The sequence below is a fragment of the Felis catus genome, chromosome E1 (assembly GCF_018350175.1).
Source record: "Felis catus isolate Fca126 chromosome E1, F.catus_Fca126_mat1.0, whole genome shotgun sequence".
In the NCBI taxonomy this organism is placed as follows: domain Eukaryota; kingdom Metazoa; phylum Chordata; class Mammalia; order Carnivora; family Felidae; genus Felis; species Felis catus.
Window position 1 is genome coordinate 9,270,556 of NC_058381.1, and position 24,702 is coordinate 9,295,257.

General features: G+C 38.8%; 1 protein-coding gene across 8 annotated transcripts in view; it reads left to right on the forward strand.

Moving 5' to 3' along the window:
- The first annotated feature begins 406 nt into the window (after positions 1-406).
- ZNF624 (zinc finger protein 624) overlaps positions 407-24,702 on the forward strand; it is a 38,394-nt gene continuing 14,098 nt past the window's right edge. Inside the window, exons 1-7 of one of the 8 annotated variants that reach the window (XM_045044257.1) lie at positions 523-585; positions 11,888-11,976; positions 12,438-12,525; positions 14,153-14,264; positions 14,443-14,508; positions 22,166-22,292; positions 23,044-23,139. In XM_045044257.1, coding sequence (XP_044900192.1) covers positions 14,241-14,264; positions 14,443-14,508; positions 22,166-22,292; positions 23,044-23,139 — 313 coding nt within the window. In that variant the 5' untranslated portion in view covers positions 523-585; positions 11,888-11,976; positions 12,438-12,525; positions 14,153-14,240. The other 7 variants (XM_045044256.1, XM_045044258.1, XM_045044255.1 and 4 more) reach the window with 7 other exon arrangements.

Genomic DNA, 24,702 nt, shown 5'->3' on the forward strand with positions numbered 1-24,702 from the left:
CTATTACGATTTGGATGCGCTGAGGAAGGAAGCTCTAGTTCAAAGAGCCAGAGATTATAAGGAAGGCATCATCGATTCTTCAGTCAAGAACTTGAAAGACAAGCACAAGGGTGCACACGCGCTCACCAACTCCACCGGCATCCGAGGTTTTCGCTAATTTCCAAAAGGCCCGTATCTTCTATCAATGACTAGGCCTTCAGCCACACTGAAATGGTCAGTGGCAAGAGCTGGCGTCATTCTTTTTTGCGTCGCTCGTACCTGATGGTAGCGCTTGACAGGTAGTCGCGGCCTCTCAATACAAGTTTGTTCGATTTGATTGGATTTTTTTAGGTCACCCAAATTGTCGACAAACACAGCCCATTCCCGCTTAAACGCAGACAAGAGGGAAAAGGGGGAGGGGGGAAAAAGGAAAAAAAAAAAAAAAAGCTCTGGCGCTGAGGATTCTGGGCGCTGGAGTTCTGGCGCCCCGACCGCGCAGGCGCATTGTCTTGCCTGGCGGCCGGCCCCGCCAAGCCGGCGCCATTGCTGGAAGCGTTCCCGCCCTGCTCTGCGAGTGCCCTCAGTTGTCCTCAGTTCGGCAGCCAGGTACTCGTTGCCCCGGGCGCCGGGCCCCGGTTCCCCGCCGCCCCTCCCTCGGCGCTGGGCTCCTGGCGGCGTCCGGGGCGGGGCCGTTCCCTCCAGAGCCCCTGTCCCTGAGCCGACACGCCCACCCGAGAGGCGACTGGGGCTGGGCCTCCTGCCGGGCTGTCGGCGCGGTCTCCCCCAGGCTTGGCTCCGGGGCTGGCGGTGCCCTCGGCGGCGGGCGCGGCGCTGGGGTTGGGGAGCACGGGGCGCGGCCGTAGGCTTAGTAGGGTTCGACTAGGGCCTGCTGGCCTCTGACCTGACTTTCCGCCTCTTCCCAGTCCCGCGCCTTTGATGGAGGAAGTGGGGGGACCCCGGATGGGCACTTAGGGAAAAAGGGCGAGGCTGGAGGAAGGACAGTCTCCGTCCTGGCTTCTGAACCCGCAGGGACGGAGCGATTTCACACCTGATGGCCTGACAGGTGGATGAACTCCTGTCCTTTCGGTAACCGAGGCAGCTGCCCCCCCTCCCCCCGCCCCGTCTCATTTTATGGCATTTCACGGAATCACTTTCAAATCACCTGTCTCTCCCAGACCTGATAATGGCATTATTGCTTTGGCTGGGAAGTGCTGGATTGGTCCGTGGCGCTGAAGTTCTCAACAAGAACATGGACCCCTTCGTTATCTTAAAATAACAAAGCTAGCTGAGGACCCACAGCGAGTGACATTTTTCAAGTCTTTGATACTTCCGCAGTGCTGGGGAAGACAGACAGGGACACTATCCGGAAAAAAATATCCAGGCGATTATGACTATGGAGAAATGTCGGCCTGGATTAGATATCTTCTGCATAATGGCAGAGGTGAAAGGAGAAACAGTGCGGTAAGCCTCATTCGCTAATAACGTGTGCTCAAATGATTTTGCCAATGGACACATTTCTACAGTAGCTAAACCAAGGTTAGAACCTGGGGGGAGGTGGACAGCCACTCTGGAACTTTATTACTACACCAAACTCCTACGTATGTGTAAATACTTCTTATTGTCAACTTGGAAAGTGTAGAAAAGTAGGAGTGGAAACATCACAGGCCCAGGTCTCCGAGGTCACAGTGGACTTCCGTTTGTTGACTTGCTGTCTTTTTCTCTGCGTTCTTTTTTACACAATAGAGATCAAGCTGATCTCGATTAAATAGCGTTGGCTATTCTGATTATAAAATTTAAACAGATGCTTATTGCCCGGTTTGGTATTAAACGTATTTGACTAGCATTATCTATATGGCATATTGCCAAGGAGGAGTTCATTAATCTTTAAAAATCTATGGGATGCCTGGGTGGCTCAGTCGGTTTTGCATCCCACTTCAGGCTCGGGTCATGATCTCACTATTCGTGAATTTGAGCCCCGCAGAGGCCTGCATCGGGCTCTGTGCTGACAACTCAAAGCCTGGAGCCTGCTTGGAATTCTGTGTCTCCCTCTCTCTCGCTCTGCCCCTCCCCACTCATGCTGTGTCTCTATTTTTTTTTCTTTTTTTTTTTTAAGTTTTTTTTTTTTTTCAACGTTTATTTATTTTTGGGACAGAGAGAGACAGAGCATGAACGGGGGAGGGGCAGAGAGAGAGGGAGACACAGAATCGGAAACAGGCTCCAGGCTCTGAGCCATCAGCCCAGAGCCTGACGCGGGGCTCGAACTCATGGACCGTGAGATCGTGACCTGCCTGAAGTCGGACGCTTAACTGACTGCGCCACCCAGGCGCCCCTTTGTCTGTAAATAAAAAACAAACAAACGTTGAAAAAAATTTTTAAAAAGAAGAGTATTTAATTTGGGGTGAGGAATTAGTTTACTTTAGAACAATATTTATCAAGGTAAATGTTTGAGGTGCTTGTTGACAGTGTAGATTTCTGTGTCTCATACCTAGAGATGGTGATCAGATCTTGGATGGAGCTGAGGAATTTCCTTTTTTTTTTTTTTTTAAGATTTTTTTTCAGTGATCTCTCCACCCAAGGTGGGGCTTGAACTCTCGACCCTGTGATCAAGAGTCACACACTCTACCGACTGAACCAGCCAGGCATCCCAGAATTTCCTTTTTTTTCTTTTCTTACTTTGAGAGAGAGCATGAGCAGGGGAGGGGCAGAGAGGGAGAGCAAGAATCCCAGGCACTGGGAGCACAGAGCCTTATTCGGGGCTCAGTCCTGCGAATCTTGAGATCATGACCTGAACTGAAATCAAGAGTCAGATGCTCAACCAACTGAGCCACCCAGGTGCCCCCAGAATTTCCTTTTTAATGAGCTTTTTGCATCCTCAGATTTAAGATGTGGGAGTTTTCTAATTATATGTAGGAGTTTTCTGGGGAAAAAATCATTTTCATTAGATTTGCAAAGGAACCCATGACCTAAAATAAGGTAGAGAAACACTGAAGTATGGGAAAAGCACTTTTATTAACTCTGAGACTTAACTATAAAAATCAAGAGTCAGGGGCGCCTGGGTGGCTCAGTTGGTCAGGTGATCGACGTCGGCTCAGGTCATGATCTCACAGTTTGTGAGTTTGAACCCCACGTCGGGCTCTGTGCTGACAGCTCATAGCCTAGAGCCTGCTTCAGATTCTATGTCTCCTCTCTCTACCCCTCCCCTGCTCACGCTCTGTGTCTGTCTCTTAATAATAAATGTTAAAAAAAATTTTTTTTGTTACATCAAGAGTAAGATGTTCAACTGACTGAGCCACCCAGGCACCCCAAGAAAGACTATTTCTTTCTCATAAAAGTCTGAGTTTTCAGGTGACTGGCAGTGATAAGGGTGGGTAGGGGTAGGCAGCTCTATGGCATTAGGTCATCTAGAAACCCAGGTTCCATTCCTCTTTTTGCTTCAGCACCTCCTAGGGGCTGTTGTCTTTCCTATGGTAGAAGCTGGCTCACTTTCATACTGTTGCATTGCAAGCCTTTTGCAGGGGGTGGGGGGGTAGGGAACAAAGAACTGGAGGACAGACAGCTCCCTGGTAAAGATGTGATGTCACCTGGGGGCACTTGGGTGGCTCATTTGGTTAAGCGTCAGACTCTTGATTTCGGCTCAAGTCATGATCTCACAGTTCGGGTGTTCGAGCCCTTCATTGTGTTCCGCGTTGGGGTCCACGTTGGGCTCCTTGCTGGGCTCCATGCTGGTAGTGCAGAGCCTGCTTGGGATTCTCGCTCTCCTTCTCCCTCTGCCCCTCTCCTGCTGACACAGGTATGCTCTCTCTCTCTCAAGATAAATAAGTAAACTTTAAAAAGATAAACTAAAACTCCTTTAAAAAAAAAATGTGATATCAACCCTTTTATTCAAATCCCGTTTGTTATAATTTACTGACCTGGGCACATCTGCCTGCAAGGTGGCTGGGAAATGTGTGTAGTTGGGTGGCCTTGTGGCCAGCTGAGATTTCAAACCTTTGTCAAGGAGAAGGGGAGACTGGATGTTGAAAGGCAATTAGCAGTCGCTACTGCATTGGCCTGCCTAAGTTTTCTGCTGCTTGAGTCAGTCTTAGAATATTTTTTAACAAAACTTGTTCTTTGGAAAATTTTATTTTTATTGACCTACAATTTTAAGATGATTTATATGTTATAGCCCCTTTGTTGTTTCTATTTTTGGTTTATTGGTATTTTTTCTTCTTTAGCCAGTGGCTTATATGTTCATTATTTAGAGAATCACCTCCTTCCATTCTCAGCTGTTTTGTTTTCTAATTTATTAGTTTCCTTATTATTTCTTCCTTATGGTTTGCTTGTAAATTATTTTTCTTATTTAGTTGGATGTTTAATATTTTTATTCTTTAAAAACATGTTAGTTGTGGGGCACCTGGGTCACTCAGTCAGTTAAGCATCCAACTTCAGCTCAGGTCATGATCCCAAGGTTCATGAGTTCGAGCCCCACGTTGGGCTCTGTGCTGACAGTGTGGAGCCTGGAGCCTCCTTCAGATTCTGTCTCCATCTCTCTGCCCCTCCCCTGCTCGTGCTTTCTCTGTCTCTGTCTCTCTCTCCCTGTCAAAATATAAATAAACATTAAAAACATTTTTTAATGTTAGTTGAATGTCTTTAGGGATATAAATTTTATTTTTTTAAAGTTTTGGCAGGAATCAATGAGTTTTTAATCTATTCTCTCACTTTCTAATTCATTGGCAATTAAAGTTCTTTCTTAGACTTAATAGGTATTCAGGAGGGTTTATTTTATTTTCATTCCCTGGTGATTGAGTTTTTCCCTTCCTCTCTTCAGACTTATGTTTGTAATTCTACCACATCATGGTTAGAGAATGTCATGTATTCAGTTTCTTGTTTTTGATTGAGATTTTCTTTATTGTCAGTAGTCTTTGCAGTATATGATTAATATTAGCAAATGCTCCTTGAATACTTGAAAATAACTTTTGAATATGTTCCAGTATACTCCATATTTATTTTAATTTCATCTCTAGAATTTATAACAGCCATGCTTTATACAGTTCTTGTTTTTCAGAAGATACTGGTTAATTATTGCAAGTATCATTTTGGATGAGCTGATTGGCACAAACTTTAAGATTAGGTTAATAACGTTCTGCTGTTTATTAAGCCAAAGCTCCTCAATCTTATGTGAAGTAAGGTGTTCATTCAGGACAGGAGGACACTGAACATGCTTATTAATCATAACAGAGTCCCTAACTGAGGGTCCATGCAACTGCTGGTAACACATTTTGCACAAAGTAGGGTTTCAGAACTTGGTATGTCACTGCCCTTTTTTATACATGAAACTGCTATTACCGTGTTGGATGAATTTATATTAACAATCTGTACCATTGGGTGTAAGGAAATCTCATTTATCAGGCACACCTGGTTCTTGAACCAGACTCAGCATCAGCAAGGTCACATCCTCATTTAAGAAGGGGGCCGGGAAGGGAAACGGTGCCTAGGTGTCTCTACTGGCTTAGTGGATAGTCATATATCTAGCCATCAGGTTGCATATATTTGTTTTTTTGATTCGCTACCGGTCAGCTAAGTCATATTTGTAGATAAGTATTCTCTTACTTTTTATTATTTGTACCTTTCTGTCTCATCATAAACCTGTGGCCTTTCTCTGTTAACCATATTCATTGCTTCTTTTTCTTTTTATTATATTCTGTATGTGTGCTATTCTTCTTCTTTCCACCAACTTGGATGAATGCTATTATATGTTGTCATACCAGTGTGTTTAAATTGCACTGCCAGTCCCAAATTTAGATGTCTTCATTTTCTTTTTGTTGTTGTTGTGAATTGTGGCTTGAATATTTTGGAATGTATCCTGACATAATGATCTGTTTTAGTGTGTGTGTGTATTTGTAGTGAGAGCTTTCTTTCGTTTTTTTTTTAATCCAAAAATATACTTATTTTTCCTTTTTTTTTTCTTTTTTTTTTAATTTTTTTTTCTTTTTTTTTTAAATTTTTTTTTTCAACGTTTATTTATTTTTGGGACAGAGAGAGACAGAGCATGAACGGGGGAGGGGCAGAGAGAGAGGGAGACACAGAATCGGAAACAGGCTCCAGGCTCCGAGCCATCAGCCCAGAGCCCGACGCGGGGCTCGAACTCACAGACCGCGAGATCGTGACCTGGCTGAAGTCGGACGCTTAACCGACTGCGCCACCCAGGCGCCCCCACAAATATACTTATTACTTCATTTTTTAATTGAGATATAATTGACATATTATATTAGTTTCAGGCATACAACATGCCATACAGCGTGGTTCAATATGTGTATATATTGCAAAGTGATCACCACAAATCTAGTTAACGTCCATCACCACACCTAGTTACAAATTCTTTTCTTGTGATGAGAACTTTTAAGATTTACTCTCTTATCAACTTAAGATATACAATACAGTATTATTATGAACTTTAGTCACCATTATATATATTACATCTCCAGGACTTACTTATTTTATAAGTGGAAGTTTATAGCTTTTGACCACCTTCTTGCCACTGTTGATCCCTGCCTCTGGCAACCACCAATCTGTTTTCTGAACCTATGAGTTCAAGTTTAGGTTTTGTTTTGTTTTGTTATATTCCACATAAGAGTGAGGTCATACTTGTTTACATCTGTCTGACTTGTTTCACCTAGCATAATGCTCTCTTGGTGCATCCATGTTTTCACAAATGGCAAGATTTCCTTCTTTTTTTATGGATGAATAATAGTCCTATATCTGTGTCTCACATTATCCATTCATCTGTCAACAAACACTTCCATTCCTTGGCTTTTGTAATTAATGCTACAGTGAACCCATAGGTGTGGATATCTTTTTGAATTAGTGTTTTTGTTTCCTGTATGTAAATGCCCAGAAGTGAAATTGCTGGGAAATGTAGTACTATTGTGAGTGAGTGAGTGTGTGTGTGTGTGTGTGTGTGTGTGTGTGTGTGTGTGTGTTGGGAAAATGCAGTACTATTTTTGAGAAACATTTAAGGAAATTTTAGGTATTATTTCTAGTTTTGTGAAAAATGTTGGTATTTTTATAGGGATTGCATTAAATCTGTAAATTTCTTTGGGTAGTATGAACATTTTAACAATATTGGTTCTTCCAATGCACGAGCACAGAGTATTTTTCCATTTAGTGTCTTATGGTTAAATCTTATGTATAGATTTTTCACCTCCTTGGTTAAATTTATTCCTAGGTATTTTATTCTTTTTTGATACAATTGTAAATGGGATTATTTACTTAATTTCTTTTTTTTTTTTTTATTTTTTTTTTCAACGTTTATTTATTTTTGGGACAGAGAGAGACAGAGCATGAACGGGGGAGGGGCAGAGAGAGAGGGAGACACAGAATCGGAAACAGGCTCCAGGCTCTGAGCCATCAGCCCAGAGCCTGACGCGGGGCTCGAACTCACAGACCGCGAGATTGTGACCTGGCTGAAGTCAGACGCTTAACCGACTGCGCCACCCAGGCGCCCCTTTACTTAATTTCTCTTTCTTACCGTTCATTGTTAGTGTGTAGAAACAGCTGATTTTTATAAGTTGATTTTGTGTCCTGAAAATTTACTGGATTTGTTTATTCAACAGTTTTTTGGGAGAGTCTTTAGGACTTTCTATATATAATATTATGCCATCTGCAAATAGTGACAGTTCTTTTCCAATTTGGATGCTTTTTATATCTTTTTCTTGCCTAATTTCTCTAGCCAAGACTTCCAGTGTCATGCTGAGTATAAATGATGACAATGAATATCCTTGTCTTGCTCTGTTCCTGATCTTAGAAAAAGTTTTATCATTTCACCATTAAGTGTGTTAGCTGTGGGCTTGTCATATATTGCCTCTATTATGTTGCATTTTGTCGTCTCTATACCCCCTTTGTTGACAGTTTTTATCATAACAGATGTTGAATTTTGCCAAATGCTTTTTCTGCGTCTGTTGAGATGATCATACGATTTTTATTCTTCATTTTGTTAATGTGGTGTATCACATTGATTGCCTTGCAAATATTGAACCATCCTTGCATCACTGGAATAAATCCCAGTTGGTCATTGTGTATGATCCTTTTGCTATATTGTTGAATTGAGTTTGCTACTGTTTTGTTGAGGAATTTTGCATCTGTGTTCAACAGGGTTATTGACCTCTAATTTTCTTTTCTTGTGTCCTTGCCTGGATTTGGAATCCAGGTAACGCTAGCCTTGTAAAATCAGTTTGGAAGTATTCTTTCCTCTGTTTTTTCAAAGAGTTTGAGAACAGTTGGTATTAATTCTTCTTAAATGTTTGATAGAATTCAGCAATGAACCTACCTAGTCCTGGACTTTGTTTTTTGGGGGAGATTTTTTATTATTGATTCCATCTCCTTACTAGTAATCGGCCGTCAGATTTTCTCAGTCTTCACGATTCTGTCTTAGTAGATCACATGTTTTAGGAAATTACTTGTTTCTTCTAGCTTGTCTAATTTGTTGGCATGATCTTTTTTAGATCCATATTGCCTTCAGCTTTCATGTGTGGCATATGAATCAACTAGGGATCTCATGAAAAAGCTCATTCTGATTCAGTAGGTTCTGTAGTTGAACCTCAGATTTTGTATCTTTCACAACCTCCCCAGTAATGTTCATACTGCTGTTCTTCAGACTACGCTTGTGAATACAAACCTCTTGGATGCATATTCTTTTTAAAAAAATTTTTAAGTGTATCTATTCATTTCAAGAGAGACAAAGAGAGCAAACGGCTGAGGGGCAGAGAGAGAGGAAGAGAGAGAGTCCCAAGCAGGCTCTGTGCCATCAGTGCAGAGCTTGATACAGGGCTCAAACTCATGAGCCACAAGATTATGACCTGAGCTGAAATCAAGTGTTGGACACTTAGGCTGATTGAGCCACCCAGGTGCCCCAAAGTGGTTCATTTTTAGATGAGTCGATGATTGTGGCAAAGGAAGATTGAATTTTTTTTTTTTCACATCACGCAGCAAATTGATTTAGTGGAAAAGGTGTGAGCATTGGAATTAACTGATTTGAGGTCATATATGGCCTCAGGTAAATTGTGTAGTTTTTCTAAGCCTCATGTTCTTCACAGTGGAGTGGAAATATAATTACCATTGGGTTGATGTGAAGTTCGAACAAAAAGGTATTTTTAGGGGAACCTGGCTGGCTCAGTACAGCATGCAACTCTTGATCTCGGGGTCATTGAGTTCAAGCCCAATGTTGGGGGTAGAGTTTACTCAATAAAAAGTAAATAAATATTTTTTTAAAGAAAAGATATTTTATTATTATTTTTTTTATTGTCAAGTTAGCTAACATACAGTGTATACAGCATGCTCTTGGCTTTGGGAGTAGATTTCCATGATTCATCATTTACCTACAATACCCAGTGCTCATCCCAAAAAATGCCCTCCTCAATCACCCATTTTCCCCACCTCCTGGGTCCCCAACCCCCATCAACCCTCAGGTTGTTCTCTGTATTTAAGAGTCTCTTATGGTTTACGTCCCTCTCTGTTTGTAGCTATTTTTTCCTTCCCTTCTCCCATGATCTTCTGTTAAGTTTCTCAACCTCCTCCTATGAGTGAAAACATATGATATCTGTCTTTCTCTGACTTATTTCATTTAGCATAATACCCTCCAGTTTCATCCACATTGTTTCAAATGGCAAGATTTCATTCTTTTTTGTTGCCAAGTAGTATTCTATTGTATGTATGTGTGTATACATATATACACCACATCTTCATACATTCATCAGTTGATGGACATGTGGTCTCTTTCCATAATTTGGTTATTGTTGATAGTGCTGCTATAAACACTGGGATACATGTGGCCCTATGAATCATCACTCCTGTATCCTTTGGATAAATTCCTAGTAGTGCATTGCTGGGTTGTAGGGTAATTCTATTTTTAATTTTTTGAGGAACCTGCATGCTGTTTCCCAGAATGGCTGCACTAGTTTGCATTCCCACCAATAATGCAAGAGGGTTCCCCTATCTCCACATCCTCATCAATGTCTGTTGTTTCCTAAGGTTTTAATTTTAGCCACTCTCATTAGTGTGAGGTGGTATCTTAATGTGATTTTGATTTGCATTTCCCTGATGACGAGTGATGTTGAGCATTTTTTCACGTGTCAGTTGGCCATTTGGATGTCTTCTTTTTAGAAGTGTCTATTCATGTCTTTTGCCCATTTCTTCACTGGATTATTTGTTTTTCGGGTGTTGAGTTTGGTAAGTCTTCATAGATTTTGGATACTAACCCTTTATCTGATATGTCATTTACAGATATCTTCTCCCACTCCGTTGGTTGCCTTTAATTTTGTTGATTGTTTCCTTTGCTCTGCAGAAGCTTTTTCTCTTGATGAGGTCCCAGTAGTTCAATTTTGCTTTTATTTCCCTTACCTTTGGAGATGTGTCAAGTAAGAAGTTGCTGCGGCTGAGGGCAAAGAGATTGTTGCCTGTTTTCTAGGATTTTGATGGTTTCTTGGCTCGCATTTAGGTCTTTCATCCATTTTGAATTTTAAGAAAGTGGTCCAGTTTCATTCTTCTGCATGTTGCTGTCCAGTTCTCCCAGCACCATTTGCTAAAGAGACACTTTTTTTCTATTGGATACTCTTTCATGCTTTGTCGAAGATTAGTTGGCCATACATTTGTGGGTCCAATTCTGGGTTCTCTGTTCTATTCCATTGGTCTGTTCTTTTCCATGTGTCTGTTTTTGTGCCAAATACCATACTGTCTTGATGATTTCACCTTTGTAGTACAGGCTAAGGTCCAGCCAGGATTGTGATGCCTCCAGCTTTAGTTTTCTTTTTCAACATTACTTTGGCTATTTGGGGTCTTCTGTGGTTTCATACATATTTTAGGATTGTTTGTTCTAGCTCTGAGAAGAATGTTGGTGCTATTTTGATTGGGATTGCATTGAATGTGTAGATTGCTTTGGGTAGTGTCAACATTTTAACAATATTTGTTCTTCTAATCCATGACCATGGAATGTTTTCCCATTTCTTTGTGTCTTCAGTTTCTTGCATAAGCTTTCTGTAGTTTTCAGTGTACAGATCTTTTACGTCTTTGGTTAGGTTTATTCCTGAGTATTTTATGGTTCTTGGTGCAATTGTAAATGAGATCAGTTCCTTGATATCTCTTTCTGTTGCTTCATTATTGGCAAATAGAAATGCAACTTGATTTCTGTACATCGATTTTCTATCTTGTGACTTTGCTGAATTCATGTATTAGTTCTAGCAGTTTTGGGGTGGAGTCTTTCGGGTTTTGCATGAAGAATATCATGTCATCTGCAAAAAGTGAAAGTTTAACTCCTTTGCCAATCTGGATGCCTTTTATTTCATTTTGTTGTCTGATTGCTGAGGCTAGGACTTCCAACGCTATGTTAAACAAAAGTGGCGAAAGCGGACATTCCTCTCGTGTTCGTGTTCGTGATCTCAGGGGGAAAGCTCTTAGTTTTTCCCCATTAAGGATGATATTAGCTGTGGGTCTTTCATATATGGCTTTTGCGATGTTAAGGTATGTTCCTTCTTTCCTGACTTTCTTGAGGGTTTTTATTAAGAAAGGATGCTGTATTTTGTCAAATGCTTTTCCTGCATCTATTGACAGGATCATATGGTTTTTATCCTTTCTTCTGTTAATGTGCTGTATCACATTGATTGATTTGAGAATATTGAACCAGCCCTGCAGCCCAGAAATGAATCCCACTTGTATTTTAAAAGATCCTTGTACAATGTCTGGCCTACTAGTTGTGACTACGTTTAATGGTATTAAAATGTCACAATATCCAGGAGCAAGGATCTTTTTTTTCTCACTGATCTTGGGGGTTAATCTTGTGTCCTTTAGTCATGCTTCCTTGTAATGTCAGGATTCCAATGAGGTAATTCTGAGATTTCCAAGGCAGGATTGATTTTCATTGCTTATTTCTCTTTCTCAGCCATGTCTTTGCAGGACCCCACTCTCGGCAGAGAGGGGAACACAGAGGAAGAGATTATGGCTGCTGTGGTTTTTTCTGTTGGACCTCTGGTAAGTTGGGGTTTTCTCTAGTCCTGACCTGCATCTTGGTTTAAGAGCATGTCTATTTTTCCTGAATTCTGTGACTTCTGTATCTCACCCAGACCCCTTCCGGTAACTGAATCAGATGTTTTCCCCCATGAAAATTGGGTTTATCATAGTGAAGCTTGTAATCTGTAAGAAGTTTCACTTTACATATGGAACCAAATATCAAGACACATGATCTTTCAAAAAATACTTTGCTATTTTTTTATAAACAGTCTAGGAAATTTACTTTTGATGTTAAATTTGTATTGTTCCCAGGAAATTTCAGTTATTTGTGGGGTAAAAGAATCGAATATTTTAAATTGGAAATATTGCTTAGGAAATTTTGGGAAAGTATGTACACACAGACACACCCACACCCTCTGAATTAAGAGGGACCGTTCCCCTTGTGCCCACTCTCAGTGATCTCCTCTTTTCTACCCATTAAGAAGTGACCAAGCTTAATAGATGACATGGAGAGAAAGAAGATGTTTAAGACACAGAGCTTGGCTGTAGGGTGCTTACAGTCTCATTGAGGTAAGGCCTACAAAAGAAATAGTTACATAATTTGTTTAGGTGAATGATAGTTCCTGCATCTGTTGCTAGGAATTTTGCTAATGATGCTTAGCTGTATGATAAACATGATGAGTGCTATGTAAGAAAAGAAATGGGCATTAGTATGGACAAAACTGGTCACAGAAAGCTCATGAGGACAGTTAGACTTAGGTAGTACTCACAAGTGGGATTTAAGTTGTCGTAAAGTATTTATAAGGGTACTTCAGGTGAGAAGGGAGTTTAAGGGCAAGAGAACAGTGGGGTGAGCTAGTGATTCCATCTGGAAAGTATGGAAGATAGTACTGGAAATCAGATATTTAAGCTGAATCTTTTAATGTTTCCCTGAAGACATTTAAGTATATATATGTATGTGTGTATGTTTGAGGTGGGTGTCAGTGAGGTACAAGCTGTGTCTTAGCAGTGACTTTTTGAAATAGATTCCGAAGAAAGGTAATACCAACAAATACAATTTGTCTAGTTGTGATCTGCGGTAACCTATAGTAGTGACCTTTCACTCTGTATAGCCAGGATGTATAACGTGTAAACAGTCCTTAAAACATACCCTTGAAAAGATAAGTAAAAACCAAAATGTTACACTTGATCAGCATATCTGAAGTATTTGTCTAGTATTGACATGGTCAGACCCATCCCTAATTACCAGAGGTTGATGTTCACATCATTAATTTTCTGGAAGCTGAATGTTTTTATTTTTTAGGTAAGAACTTGGAAGGGAGAAATAAGATAACAGTTTTTCTCAATGGACTTTCAGTAGTTTTATTATCCATAGTTTTTTTAATTTTTTTTTTCAACGTTTATTTATTTTTGGGACAGAGAGAGACAGAGCATGAACGGGGGAGGGGCAGAGAGAGAGGGAGACACAGAATCGGAAACAGGCTCCAGGCTCTGAGCCATCAGCCCAGAGCCCGACGCGGGGCTCGAACTCACGGACCGCGAGATCGGGACCTGGCTGAAGTCGGACGCTTAACTGACTGCGCCACCCAGGCGCCCCATCCATAGTTTTTTTAAATGGCACACACAAAACCTAAAATCATAAGTACTAATCGAAAGAGGTAGTAAAATACTATCTCATTTATAAAATCAGGCCCTCGTAGGGATACAGCTTATAAGGTTAAGAAAATAATGTAGTGAGAAGTCCCTGAAATGCTACCTGACGTTCCCCCTGACCCCCCACAACACTGAAATGATTTTCAACTGTACAAAATACGTAGTGTTAGTAGGTTTTGAATACTATTCTTTTTTTTTTTTTAATTTTTTTTCCAACGTTTTTTTTTTATTTATTTTTGGGACAGAGAGAGACAGAGCATGAATGGGGGAGGGGCAGAGAGAGAGGGAGACACAGAATCGGAAACAGGCTCCAGGCTCCGAGCCATCAGCCCAGAGCCCGACGTGGGGCTCGAACTCACGGACCGCGAGATCGTGACCTGGCTGAAGTCGGACGCTTAACCGACTGCGCCACCCAGGCGCCCCAATACTATTCTTAATCAAGATAGATACTTTCTGAGAAATACATTTCAACTCTATATGAAAAGGGAAAATTATGTAGGATCTGAAGGCCTCTTACTATAAATCTATTTTTTTGTTACAATAGGTTCTTTTTTGAAGCCTCCTTTAAAAACTATGCGGTTGTATCTTTCTCAGTCTTGTGTTTGTCATTGTCTCAAACAAAGTTGAAGAAGATGATTGGATGTTACTATGGGATGGTAATTTCAGCGCTAAATTAACCAATAAAAGGGGCCACCCTGTTAATTTCAGCCCTAAATCAAACAATAAAAGGGATCATCCCATGTATGCCACATCCACAGTGGACCGTTGGTATTTGAGGCTCTGCTGAGTCATCAGCAGCCTATCACTGAGTGATCGTATCCTGTATCCCTTCAGAATCCTGAAGTTTCCAAGCCAGATGAAGACCTTCGCCTTCAGGCTGAAGAGCCAGAATTGGAAAAGGTAATGCCTAACATGTTACATGACGGGAATAAAGTGCCTCTTTTACTGTGCCTGGTTCTTAATGTTCCTAGTGCCTTGCAAGTTTGCAGTGAATATCATCTTGCTTGATAGCTGTAGTAACCCCAGGGCTGGCCGCATCAGTTTGACGGATTTCATTTCCCTTGGTGGCAGCCAATGTGGCAGGTCACATTGTAACTACTGATGATAAAGTATCCTATATCCCATGCTCTGATTCTTGCTTTCATCGTGAGACTCAACACCATTAAAAATATCAAGAATACATGAACATCAGTGGAGATATTTAAGGTGTGTTTAAATTGCTTTAGGTTTTTTATTTCATTATATTGTTAAGCTGACGTTCTTATTCATGAGTATAGAATTCAGCTGATTTTTCCAGAAAATACCAAAGTCAGAAATGTATGAAATCTGTTAAGAAAAGTTATCTAAAACTTAGAAATAAGGCAAAAGGTAAATGTATGCCCTTTCAGTGTCGCATTAAGCCATTGTCTAACCAGCCTGTGTAAGGGTCACCTGACATAGCCTGGAGAGTTACGTTGTTTGATGTACTAGTTACTGTTGGTTAATATCCAGAACATTGAAAATTTGCAAGTTATTTTACCTTGGAGAAAAAATAACCCCCAAATTTATGGTTTTATTGTCCTTGCAGGACATTCACCAGGTTTCTAACTAATTTTGTGGTCTTATTCCAGCATTCTTTTTTCTGCAATCAGTAGACAGCTGTTTTTGTGTCTCCTTTGAACCAGGTTTGTCAGGCAGCTGATCTCTCATTAATGACTTAAGTAAATCTTTGGCATGTGTTGACAGTACTTTTAGAATTACAGGGGTTAAATTTAAAAAAAAAATTTTTTTGAAGTATAGTTGACATACAGTATTATATTAGTTTCAGTTGTACAGCATAGTGATTGGATAACTCTGTACATCACACCGTGCTCATGGCAATAAGCATAGTTACTGTCTGTTACCATACAAAGTTATTACAATGTTATCGACTATACTCTCTGTGCTATACTTTTCATCTCTGTCGTTTATTTTATAACTGGAATTTTGTACCTCTTAATCCCCTTCACCTATTTCACCCATCCTCTCACACCCCCCCCAACAACCACCATTTTGTTCTCTGTATTTAGGAGTCTGTTTCTGTTTTTCTTTTGTTTTCTTTTTTAGATTCCACTTATAAGTGAAATCATATATTTATCTTTGATTTATTTCACTTAGCATAATAACCTCTAGGTCCATCAATGTTGTCAGGAATGACAAGGTTTTGTTTTTGTTTTTTTCTTTCTTATGGCTGAGTAGTAGTTCAGTGTGTGTGTGTGTGTGTGTGTGTGTGTGTGTGTGTACGTACGTGTGTACATACCACATCTCCTTTATCCATTTATCTATCAGTAGACACTTGTGTTGCTTCTATATCTTAGCTATTGTAAATAATGCTATAATAATTATAGGGGTGCATTTATCTTTTTGAATGAGTGTTTTTATTTTCTTTGGGCAACAACTCAGCGGTGGAATTACTGGATCATATAGTAATTCTAGTTTGAATTTTTTGAGGAACCTCCACACTGTTTTCCATAGCAGCTACACCAGCTAGCATTCCCACCAACAGTATACACAAGTGACTCCTTTTCTCCACACCCTTGCCAATTCTTATTATTTCTTGTCTTTTTTATCTTAAAGCCACTTTGACAGCTGTATCTCATTGTGATTTTGATTTGCATTTTTTTTGTTGACCATTCACATGTTCTCTTTGGGAAAATGTTCATTCAGGTCACCTGCCCTTTTTAATTAGATTATTTGTTTTTTTATTATTGAGTTGTGTGAATTCTTTTTATATTTTGGATATTAACCCCTTATCAGATAAATCATTTGCAGATACCTTCTCCCATTCATTTGGTTGCCTTTTTTCTTTTTTTAATTTTTTCAGGTAAACTCTATGCCCAATCTGGGGCTTGAACTCACGATCTGAAGTCAAGAGTTACAAGCTCCACTAACCTAACCAGCCAGGGCCCCTCAGCAGGCTGCCTTTTTGTGTTGATGGTTTCTTTGGCTATGCAAGCACTTTTAGTTTCGTGTAGTCCCAGTTGTTTATTTTTGCTTTGGTTTCTCTTGCCTCAGGAGACAGATCCAGAAAACTGTTGCTAAGCCTTATGTTTTATGGTTTCAGATCTTACATTTAGGTCTTTAATTCAGTTTTTCTTTATTTTTGTGTATGGTATAAGAAAGTGGTCCAGTTTCATCCTTTTATATGTAGCTGTCCAGTTTTCCCAACACCATTTTTTTTGAAGAGACAGTCTTTTTCCCATTCTTGCCTCCTCTCCTCTCTTATAGATAATTGTGGGTTTTTTTTAATTGTGTAGAAGTTCAGCTCCTTTTTTTTTTAGAATTACATTTTGAAGTTTTTTTAAATTATACTTTGAAAGTTGGTTTTATTCTAAGAATGTTTTGTGTAAAACTGGGCTTTTCTTTTTGCTTTTAGGAGAAAATACATTCTGACACTCAGTCGTACACAAAATTTTTACATAGGTTTTTTTTTTTTTTTTTTTAATTTAGTACTGGGCCAATCATCCTTAAAATTGTCCTTTAACATATGATAGTTTAGACTTAAAATTTTTAAGGTAAAAATATTAATAGTTTCAGACTTTGAGTCATGAACTGTAGGAAAGTGCCATTATTTTTGACCTGGTGAATAATTCATATGGTTTATTTTTGTTCTTCTGACAGGAAATCCCTGACAGAAGAGTAATTCTGTGTGGCTTTTTCTTAAATTCTACATCCTGTTGATAAGTACTGAACTTAGTTTTATTTAACTTAGTTTTATTTAACTTTAATTCTAGTAAAACCAGTTTTTCAGTGATAATTTTTAACATTTCCATATCTGCAAAAGGTGCAAATAGAATTTTCAGGGGCGCCTGGGTAGCTTCATCAGTTGGACGTCCGACCTGAGCTTAGGTCATGAACTGATGGTCCATGGGTTCGAGCCCCGCATCAGGCTCTGTGCTGACAGCTCATAGCCTGGAACCTCCTTCAGATTGTGTGTCTCCCTCTCTCTCTGCCCCTCCCCACTTGCTGTCTGTGTCTCAAAAATAAATAAGCATTAAAAAAATTTTTTTTAATTAAAAAAAAAAAGAATTTTCATAGCACGCGTATTGAATCTGTTGATCAATTTGGGAAATACTAAAGTCTTAATATTAAGTTTTATAATAAGAATATGGAATATTTTCCCATTTATTTAGTTATTCTTCAGTTTCTTTCAGTGATGTTTTGTAATTTTCAGTGTATGTGTCTTGCATATCTTTTGTTAAATTCATTCCTAAGTGTTTTATTCTTTTTGCTATTTTAAATGGATTTTTTTCTTAATTTCTTTTTTGGAATATTCATTGCTAGTGTATAGAAATGGTTGACTTACGTATATTGATCTTGTGTCCTGAACCTTGCTGAACTACTTTATTTAGTTCTAGAAGGGTTTTAGTTTTTGTTTTTGTTTTTGCATGGGCATGTGTGTGGATTTTTGTTGGGTTTTCTATATGCAACATAATACCATCTGTAAGTGGAGATTATGTCATTTCCAAATAGAAATTTACTTCTTCCTTTCCAATCTGATATTCCTTTTTTTTCTCTAGTTTTTCTTGCTAAAACTTATAGTATAATGTTGAATAGAAGTGAGGAGAGGGGACATCTTTGTGAGGTTTATGATCACAGAGGGAATGCATATGGCCATTCACTATTAAGTATGATGTTTGATTTGGGTTTTCATAGATGGTCTCTATCATGTTGACAAAGTTTGCTTCTATTTCTAGTTTGTTGGGTTTTGTCACATACTTTGTTGGGTCTATTAACATCATTGTATGGGTTTTCTTTATTCTATTAATATAGTGTATTGCCTTGATTGACTTTAAGATATTAAATGAACTCTGTACACGTGGGATAAATCCCATTTGGCTATGGCATATATTATGTTTTCTTTGTTGCTGTTTTCAAACTGAATCAGACTGAATTAATTCTGTCTCGCTCTTCCTTAAATTCTACATTTGTCTTATTTTGGTAATACTGGCCTTACAGAATGAGTTGAGAATGTTTCCTTGTGTTTTTTGGAAGAGTTAGTGAAAGATTGGTGTTAATTCTTCTTGAAATGTCTGGTGGAATTCACTGAAGCCACTTGAACCTGGGTGTTTATTCGTGGGAAGTTTAATTATAATTTTCATATTTTCTATGTCTTCTTGAGTCACTTTTGGTAGTTTGTGTCTTCCTAGGAATCTGCCCATTTTATCTAGATTTTTCTAATTTGTTGGCATACAGTTGTTCATAGTATATTCTTTTATAATCCTTTTATTTCTGTAAGGTCAGTAGTAATGTCTCCTTTTTCATTCCTGATTTTAGTAATTTGAGTCTTCTCTTTTTTCTTAGTCTACCTAAGGGCTTTGTAATTGTTATCTTTTCAAAGAACTGACTTTTGCATTAGTTGATTTTCTCTATTTTTCTATTCTCTGTTTGGTTTATCTCGATTCTAATATTTATTATTTCCTTCTGCTTTAAAAAAAAATTTAGTTTGGGGCACCTGGGTGGCTCAGTTGGTTGAGCACCAACGTGGGTCATGATCTCACGGTTTGTGGGTTTGAGCCCCACATCGGGCTCTGTGCTTACAGCTCGGAGCCTGGAGCCTGCTTTGGATTCTGTGTCTCCCTCTCTCTCTGTCCTTCCCCTGCTCATGCTCTGCTTCTCTCTCTCTCTCTCTCTCTCTCTCTCAAAAATGAAGAAACATTAAAAAAATGAATAGGAGGGTCATTACCTTGGTGAAGTGTCCCTTTAAAAAAAAAAAATTAGTTCACTCTTCCTTTTCTAGTTCCCTAAGGTATATATTTAATTTTTTTATTAAGTTCTTAATTTAAATTCCAGTAGAGTTAACATACAGTGTTATATTAGTTCATGCCTCACTTTTCTTATTAGCACCTTCCTTATTGTGAGGATTCAGTCATTATGTAACAAGCCCTTATTAGATCAGTACCTGACAAATATTATGCACTATACATATACATGAATCCATTTGCACCTGTTGCCTGCCTCCCAATAATTATTGGACCATGGATAATAATCATGTTTCATTTGTAATCTTACCCTCTTTCACTAATTATTTTGAAGCATATACAAGACATTATATAATTTATCTATAAATATCTCATTATATATCTATAAAAGATGTGTTTTAATGTTACATATACTATCATGGTTACAGCTAAAAAATCAGCAGAAAGCCTTAATATCAAATGTGGAGTTGGTATTTGTTTCCCCAATTGATTCACATGTTATGATTACTTAATGTCGTCTCTTAGGTCACTTTTAGGCTAGAGGTCCCCCCCCCCTTTTTCCCCCTTGTAATAATTCATTGAAAAACCACGTTATTTCTACTTTAGAACTGTGTTGTCCAATATAGTAGCCACTAGCCACATGTGGCTTTTGAGCACATGAAATGTAACTAATCCAAACTGAGATATGCTGTCAATTTAAGATGCACGTCACTTCAAAGACTTAATACAAAAGATAGAATCTCATTAATAATTTTTACATTGATTGCACATTGAAATTATATGTGCACTAGTCTGAATATATTATTTAAAATAATTTCACTTTTTTCTTTTATGTTATTTACTTTATTCTGAGAGAGAGAAAGAGAGAGCATGAGCAGGGGAGGGGCAGAGAGAGGGAGAGAGAGAGAGTCCCCAGTGCATGGTTTGAACTCACAAACTGTGAGATCGTGACCTGAGCTGAAACCAAAAGTCAGACACTTAACCAGCTGAGCCACCCAGACGCCCCTCACTTGTTTTCTTCCTAACGGGGCTACTAGAAAACCTTACATTACATATGTGACTTGCAGTATACTTCTTTGGACAGCATTGATTTAGAATTTCACACAATTTGGATTTTATTTATTGTGTCTCCGTGGGGATATTTAACATGTTCACCTGTTCCCTGTATTGTTAGTTAGATCTAGAGGCTTTATCAGATTCCAGTTTGACTCTTTTAAAAATGTTTTTGACAATAGTATTTCATGTATCTGGTGTATACTACCAGAAGGCACCTATGCCTGGTCGAGAGGCCTCTTTGATATATTAGCAGCCACTGATGACCCTTTAATTCGTTAAAGGTTACAAAATGATGATATTCTAATTTTTTTATTTCTTTTCATGTATTAGCTGGAATCCTTCCATAAAGAGAAATCTCTCCTCATCAACAATGTGATCACACTTGATAACCATAAAAATTATAATATTTTACATGGGAAAAGGACAAAAGGTTAATTCTTTCTCTTTATTTGCCAGTTTCAAGGCATCCTCCAAAAATGATCAATGAGTATTTTTATAGTATTATTATGAAATCATGAGCTTAAAGGTATATTTTTGAAACCCATTGTAATTTATTATTCTTACTGATGTTCAAATTGTCCCATTATTAGCTAGGGGGAGACTCTTCAAGAAGTGTTTGATAGCTTGTTTGCATTTTGGTATCACAGAAAGTTCCAGGCCCTGATTCCTTTTAGTGGGAGGTAAAGTCTAGCTTGCATAATGTTACTTTATTAGCTATTGTTTTTATTTTTAGGACTTTTCAGTGGATGAAGCTAGGAAAAATATTTTTCTTTCCTAAAAAATAAAATAATTCATGAGTTTATACTGATACTTCCAATTCAAACTTGGATCTATGGAATTACTGTATAATCTCATCAGTATTACATTTATATCTTCTTTCTCCCCTGCCAAATTTATCTCTTCTCAATGACAGCAACGTAATAATTTGTTTTATCAAACACTACACACATAGCAGTTACAAAATACCATTTTCATCATTACCACCAACAATCAGGCTATTTATTGAAAACATACAGTTTTTGCAGTTCTTTTTCTTCTTGGGGTATATCTCACAAAGGATGAACAGAAAAATTGCTATGTTTTAAAGTTACTTAAAATAATTTCTCTTTGATGAATGCATATACTTCAAACTGGTTGCATTTTACTTTTAATTTTTAGGAATGACTTTTTAAATTGAAGATTTTTCTTTTATAATAATACATTTACATGGTTCAAAAGTAAAATGTAAAAAAACAAGAAATATTCAAAAGAGTCTAGCCTCTATTCCAGTCCTCTCCATTTTCATGCTCAAAGTGAGAGCTTACAATTTCTGTATCTGCAATCTGATTGATAAACTGCATCTTTTATGAAGCCATATTCTATAGATTTGGAACTGAAAAAGAGCTGATATTGTAGATACCTGTAGATAAGCCAGGGTTTTGAGGGAGAAAAGATTATTTGGGTAGAAACTACTAGCTGTTATCAATATTAAGACTTTCTAGAGAAGGAGGAAACCATGCTGTTTGATTCCAGATAATGTAGTAAGACCAATATTTCAGAGTTAGAGAAAGCCAGATTTGAATTAGTGTGAAAAGAACATTTTCACAGGAGGAGTAAAACTCCTCTTGTGGTTTTAAGTTCTTGTCACTGGAGAGATTCATCCTTTAAGGGCTGAACTGGTTGACTTCAGTGGTCATTTAGTGGCCATGAGTTCCGGAAGTTTCCTCCAGTTTTGTATGTGTTATTCTGCCCAACAGGTCTTATTATATAGTCCCCAGGTGATCGTAGTATATTTATTTTAGGATTCTGTGACATTTAAAGATGTGGCTATAGACTTCTCATTAGAAGAGTGGAGGTTGATGGACCTTTCCCAGAGGAACCTGCACAAGGACGTGATGCTAGAGAATTACAGGAATCTTGTCTCCCTGGGTAAGAATAACTTCTTTGTTCGTTTACTGACCGGGTTTATTTGACCGGGTTTGCTGAAGATAGAGAACCTTTAAAGTACTTAAATGAATTTGGGGTTAGAGCTTAGGCATGAAACTCTTATATTGGGGGGATGTTGCTGAGAGCCATGCCATCCCTTGTGCTTAACTAAGGGGTCTGCCCATTGTAAAGTAAGAAATACACATTTCGTTGGAGTCTTGGAGATTGTTGACAGTCCCCAGATTTAGGACTAAAGTTTTTTCTGATCACGTTTATAAATGAGGGCTATAGTTATCAGTACCTCCAGAAAGAAAGACACAAATGCATTCATTTTCTTCCTAAACTCAGATTACTCCCATGTTCTATTATCCCAGAAAACCTGGGATCATCGTGTTGAACTCCTTTGAGATAATGTTTGTAATTCTCTATAACTCCAGTGTACAATAGAATGTTCTGCTGTGATGGCAATGTTCTGTATCTGTGCTCTCCAATATGGACACACTAGCCACTTGAAGCTACTAACAGCTTGAAATCTGGCTAGTACAACTGAAGAACTGAATTTTAAATTTTACATAGTTTTAACTAATTCAAATTTAAATAGCCACCTGAGAGTACCGAAAAGTGTATTGGACAGTCCGTCTCTAGAACTTACCATAATAGCCACTCTGCACAGAAGATTAAGAGCTGAGACTGAGTTTGGCAATAGTTCCTACTCCTAAACACAGTCAAATCCTATTCATTCTTCTCTAACAAGGGCTTGCAGTTTCCAAACCAGACATGATATCTCACCTGGAGGATGGCAAAGGACCGTGGGTGGTAGTGAGGGAAATTGCAAGAACCCCCTACCCAGGTGAGTTCAAAAGAACCAGGAGGATTGGATTTATTGCAAGTTAGTAGGTTATGGCTGGAGCAGAACATCTGAAATACTTGGAGGAGTATCATCTCTCCCCCACCTTGCCTGCTCTCTCTTTTTGCCTCTCTCTCTGTTCTCTACTTTTGGTTCCTGTCCCATCCTATGTTGCTGTCTTGAGGACATGATTTTCATAATTATTCCTTCACTCAAACATGCATGAAACCTCCCTTTCAGTTCTATCCTCTCAGTTAACTTTACATTTTTCTCATTTGTTTAACTATTATCTGACCTTTCTTCCTTCATTAATCTTACTAAAAATGCTTTGTTAAGGGTCACCCCTGATTTTAATGTTTATTTATTTATTTTTGAGAGAGAGAAAACACAAGTGGGGGAAGGGCAGAGAGAGAAGGAGACACAGAATCCAAAACAGGCTTCAAGCTCTGAGCTGATAGCAGAGAGCCCCATGTGGGGCTCAAACCCACGAACCGTGAGATCATGACCTGAGCCAAATTCAGACATTTAACCCACTAAGCCATTGACACCCCTCTGCTGATTTTTTTAAAGTTTATTTATTTTGGGAGAGAGAGAGAGGAAAAAAAACGAGTCGGGGAGGGGCAGAGAATGAGGGAGAGAGAATCCCAAGCAGGCACTGTCAGCACAGAGCCTGACACAAGGACTAGATCCCACAGACCGTGAGATCATGACCTGAGCTGAAACCAAGAGTCTCATGCTTAACTGACGGAGCCAACCAGATGCCCCACCGTGATTTCTTTTAAGCTAAACCCATTTACTCATTATTTAACTTGCTGGTGAACCTGCAAGTCTGCCAAAACTTTGGGGGAACCCTCCTGTTCTCCTCCAGTTTCTTAACTAATTGAAAATATAAACTAGGTATCAGTTGAGAATTAAATACAGTATTTATTCATATATTTAATTGATATTTATCAGACATCTCTTTCCTGCGTACTGGGGTAGGTGCTAGGTCTACAACAATGAGTAAGATGGACCAGGTCCCTGCCGTCATGAAGATCATATTTTAAGAAGTTGACAAGTATATAAATAAAAACAAGTTAAATAGCAGATATAACAACCTTCAGTTATGAGATAAACTGGGTGAGATATGAGATATGAAAGAGTGACTGGGATGGGGATGAGGGTACCTCCCTCAGAGAGTGTGGTCAGAAGGCTTCTGAAGAGGGGCTTTTAAGCTGAGCCTTGAAGATTCAGAAACAACCGGCCAAAGGAAGAGGAAAGGAGAAGGGTTCCAGACAAAGGACCTGACACAGAAGAGAATGAAATGTGTTCTAGAACTCGAAAGGAGGCTGCTGTGAGAGGGAGGCTGGTATCAGAGCTAGGCAACAGCTTGCCCATCCAGGGCTTTGTAGGTGACGATAATGAGTTTGGATTTTAATCAGTGAGTGTGAAGGCATTGACAGACTTTAATCAAGGATTTTAGGAAGTAACTCTGCGGAGACTGAACTTGAGGGCATTAAATCAGGCGATCAGTTAAGAGGTTGTTACAATGGTATGAGCAGAGATGATAACTTTGATTAAAGTAAT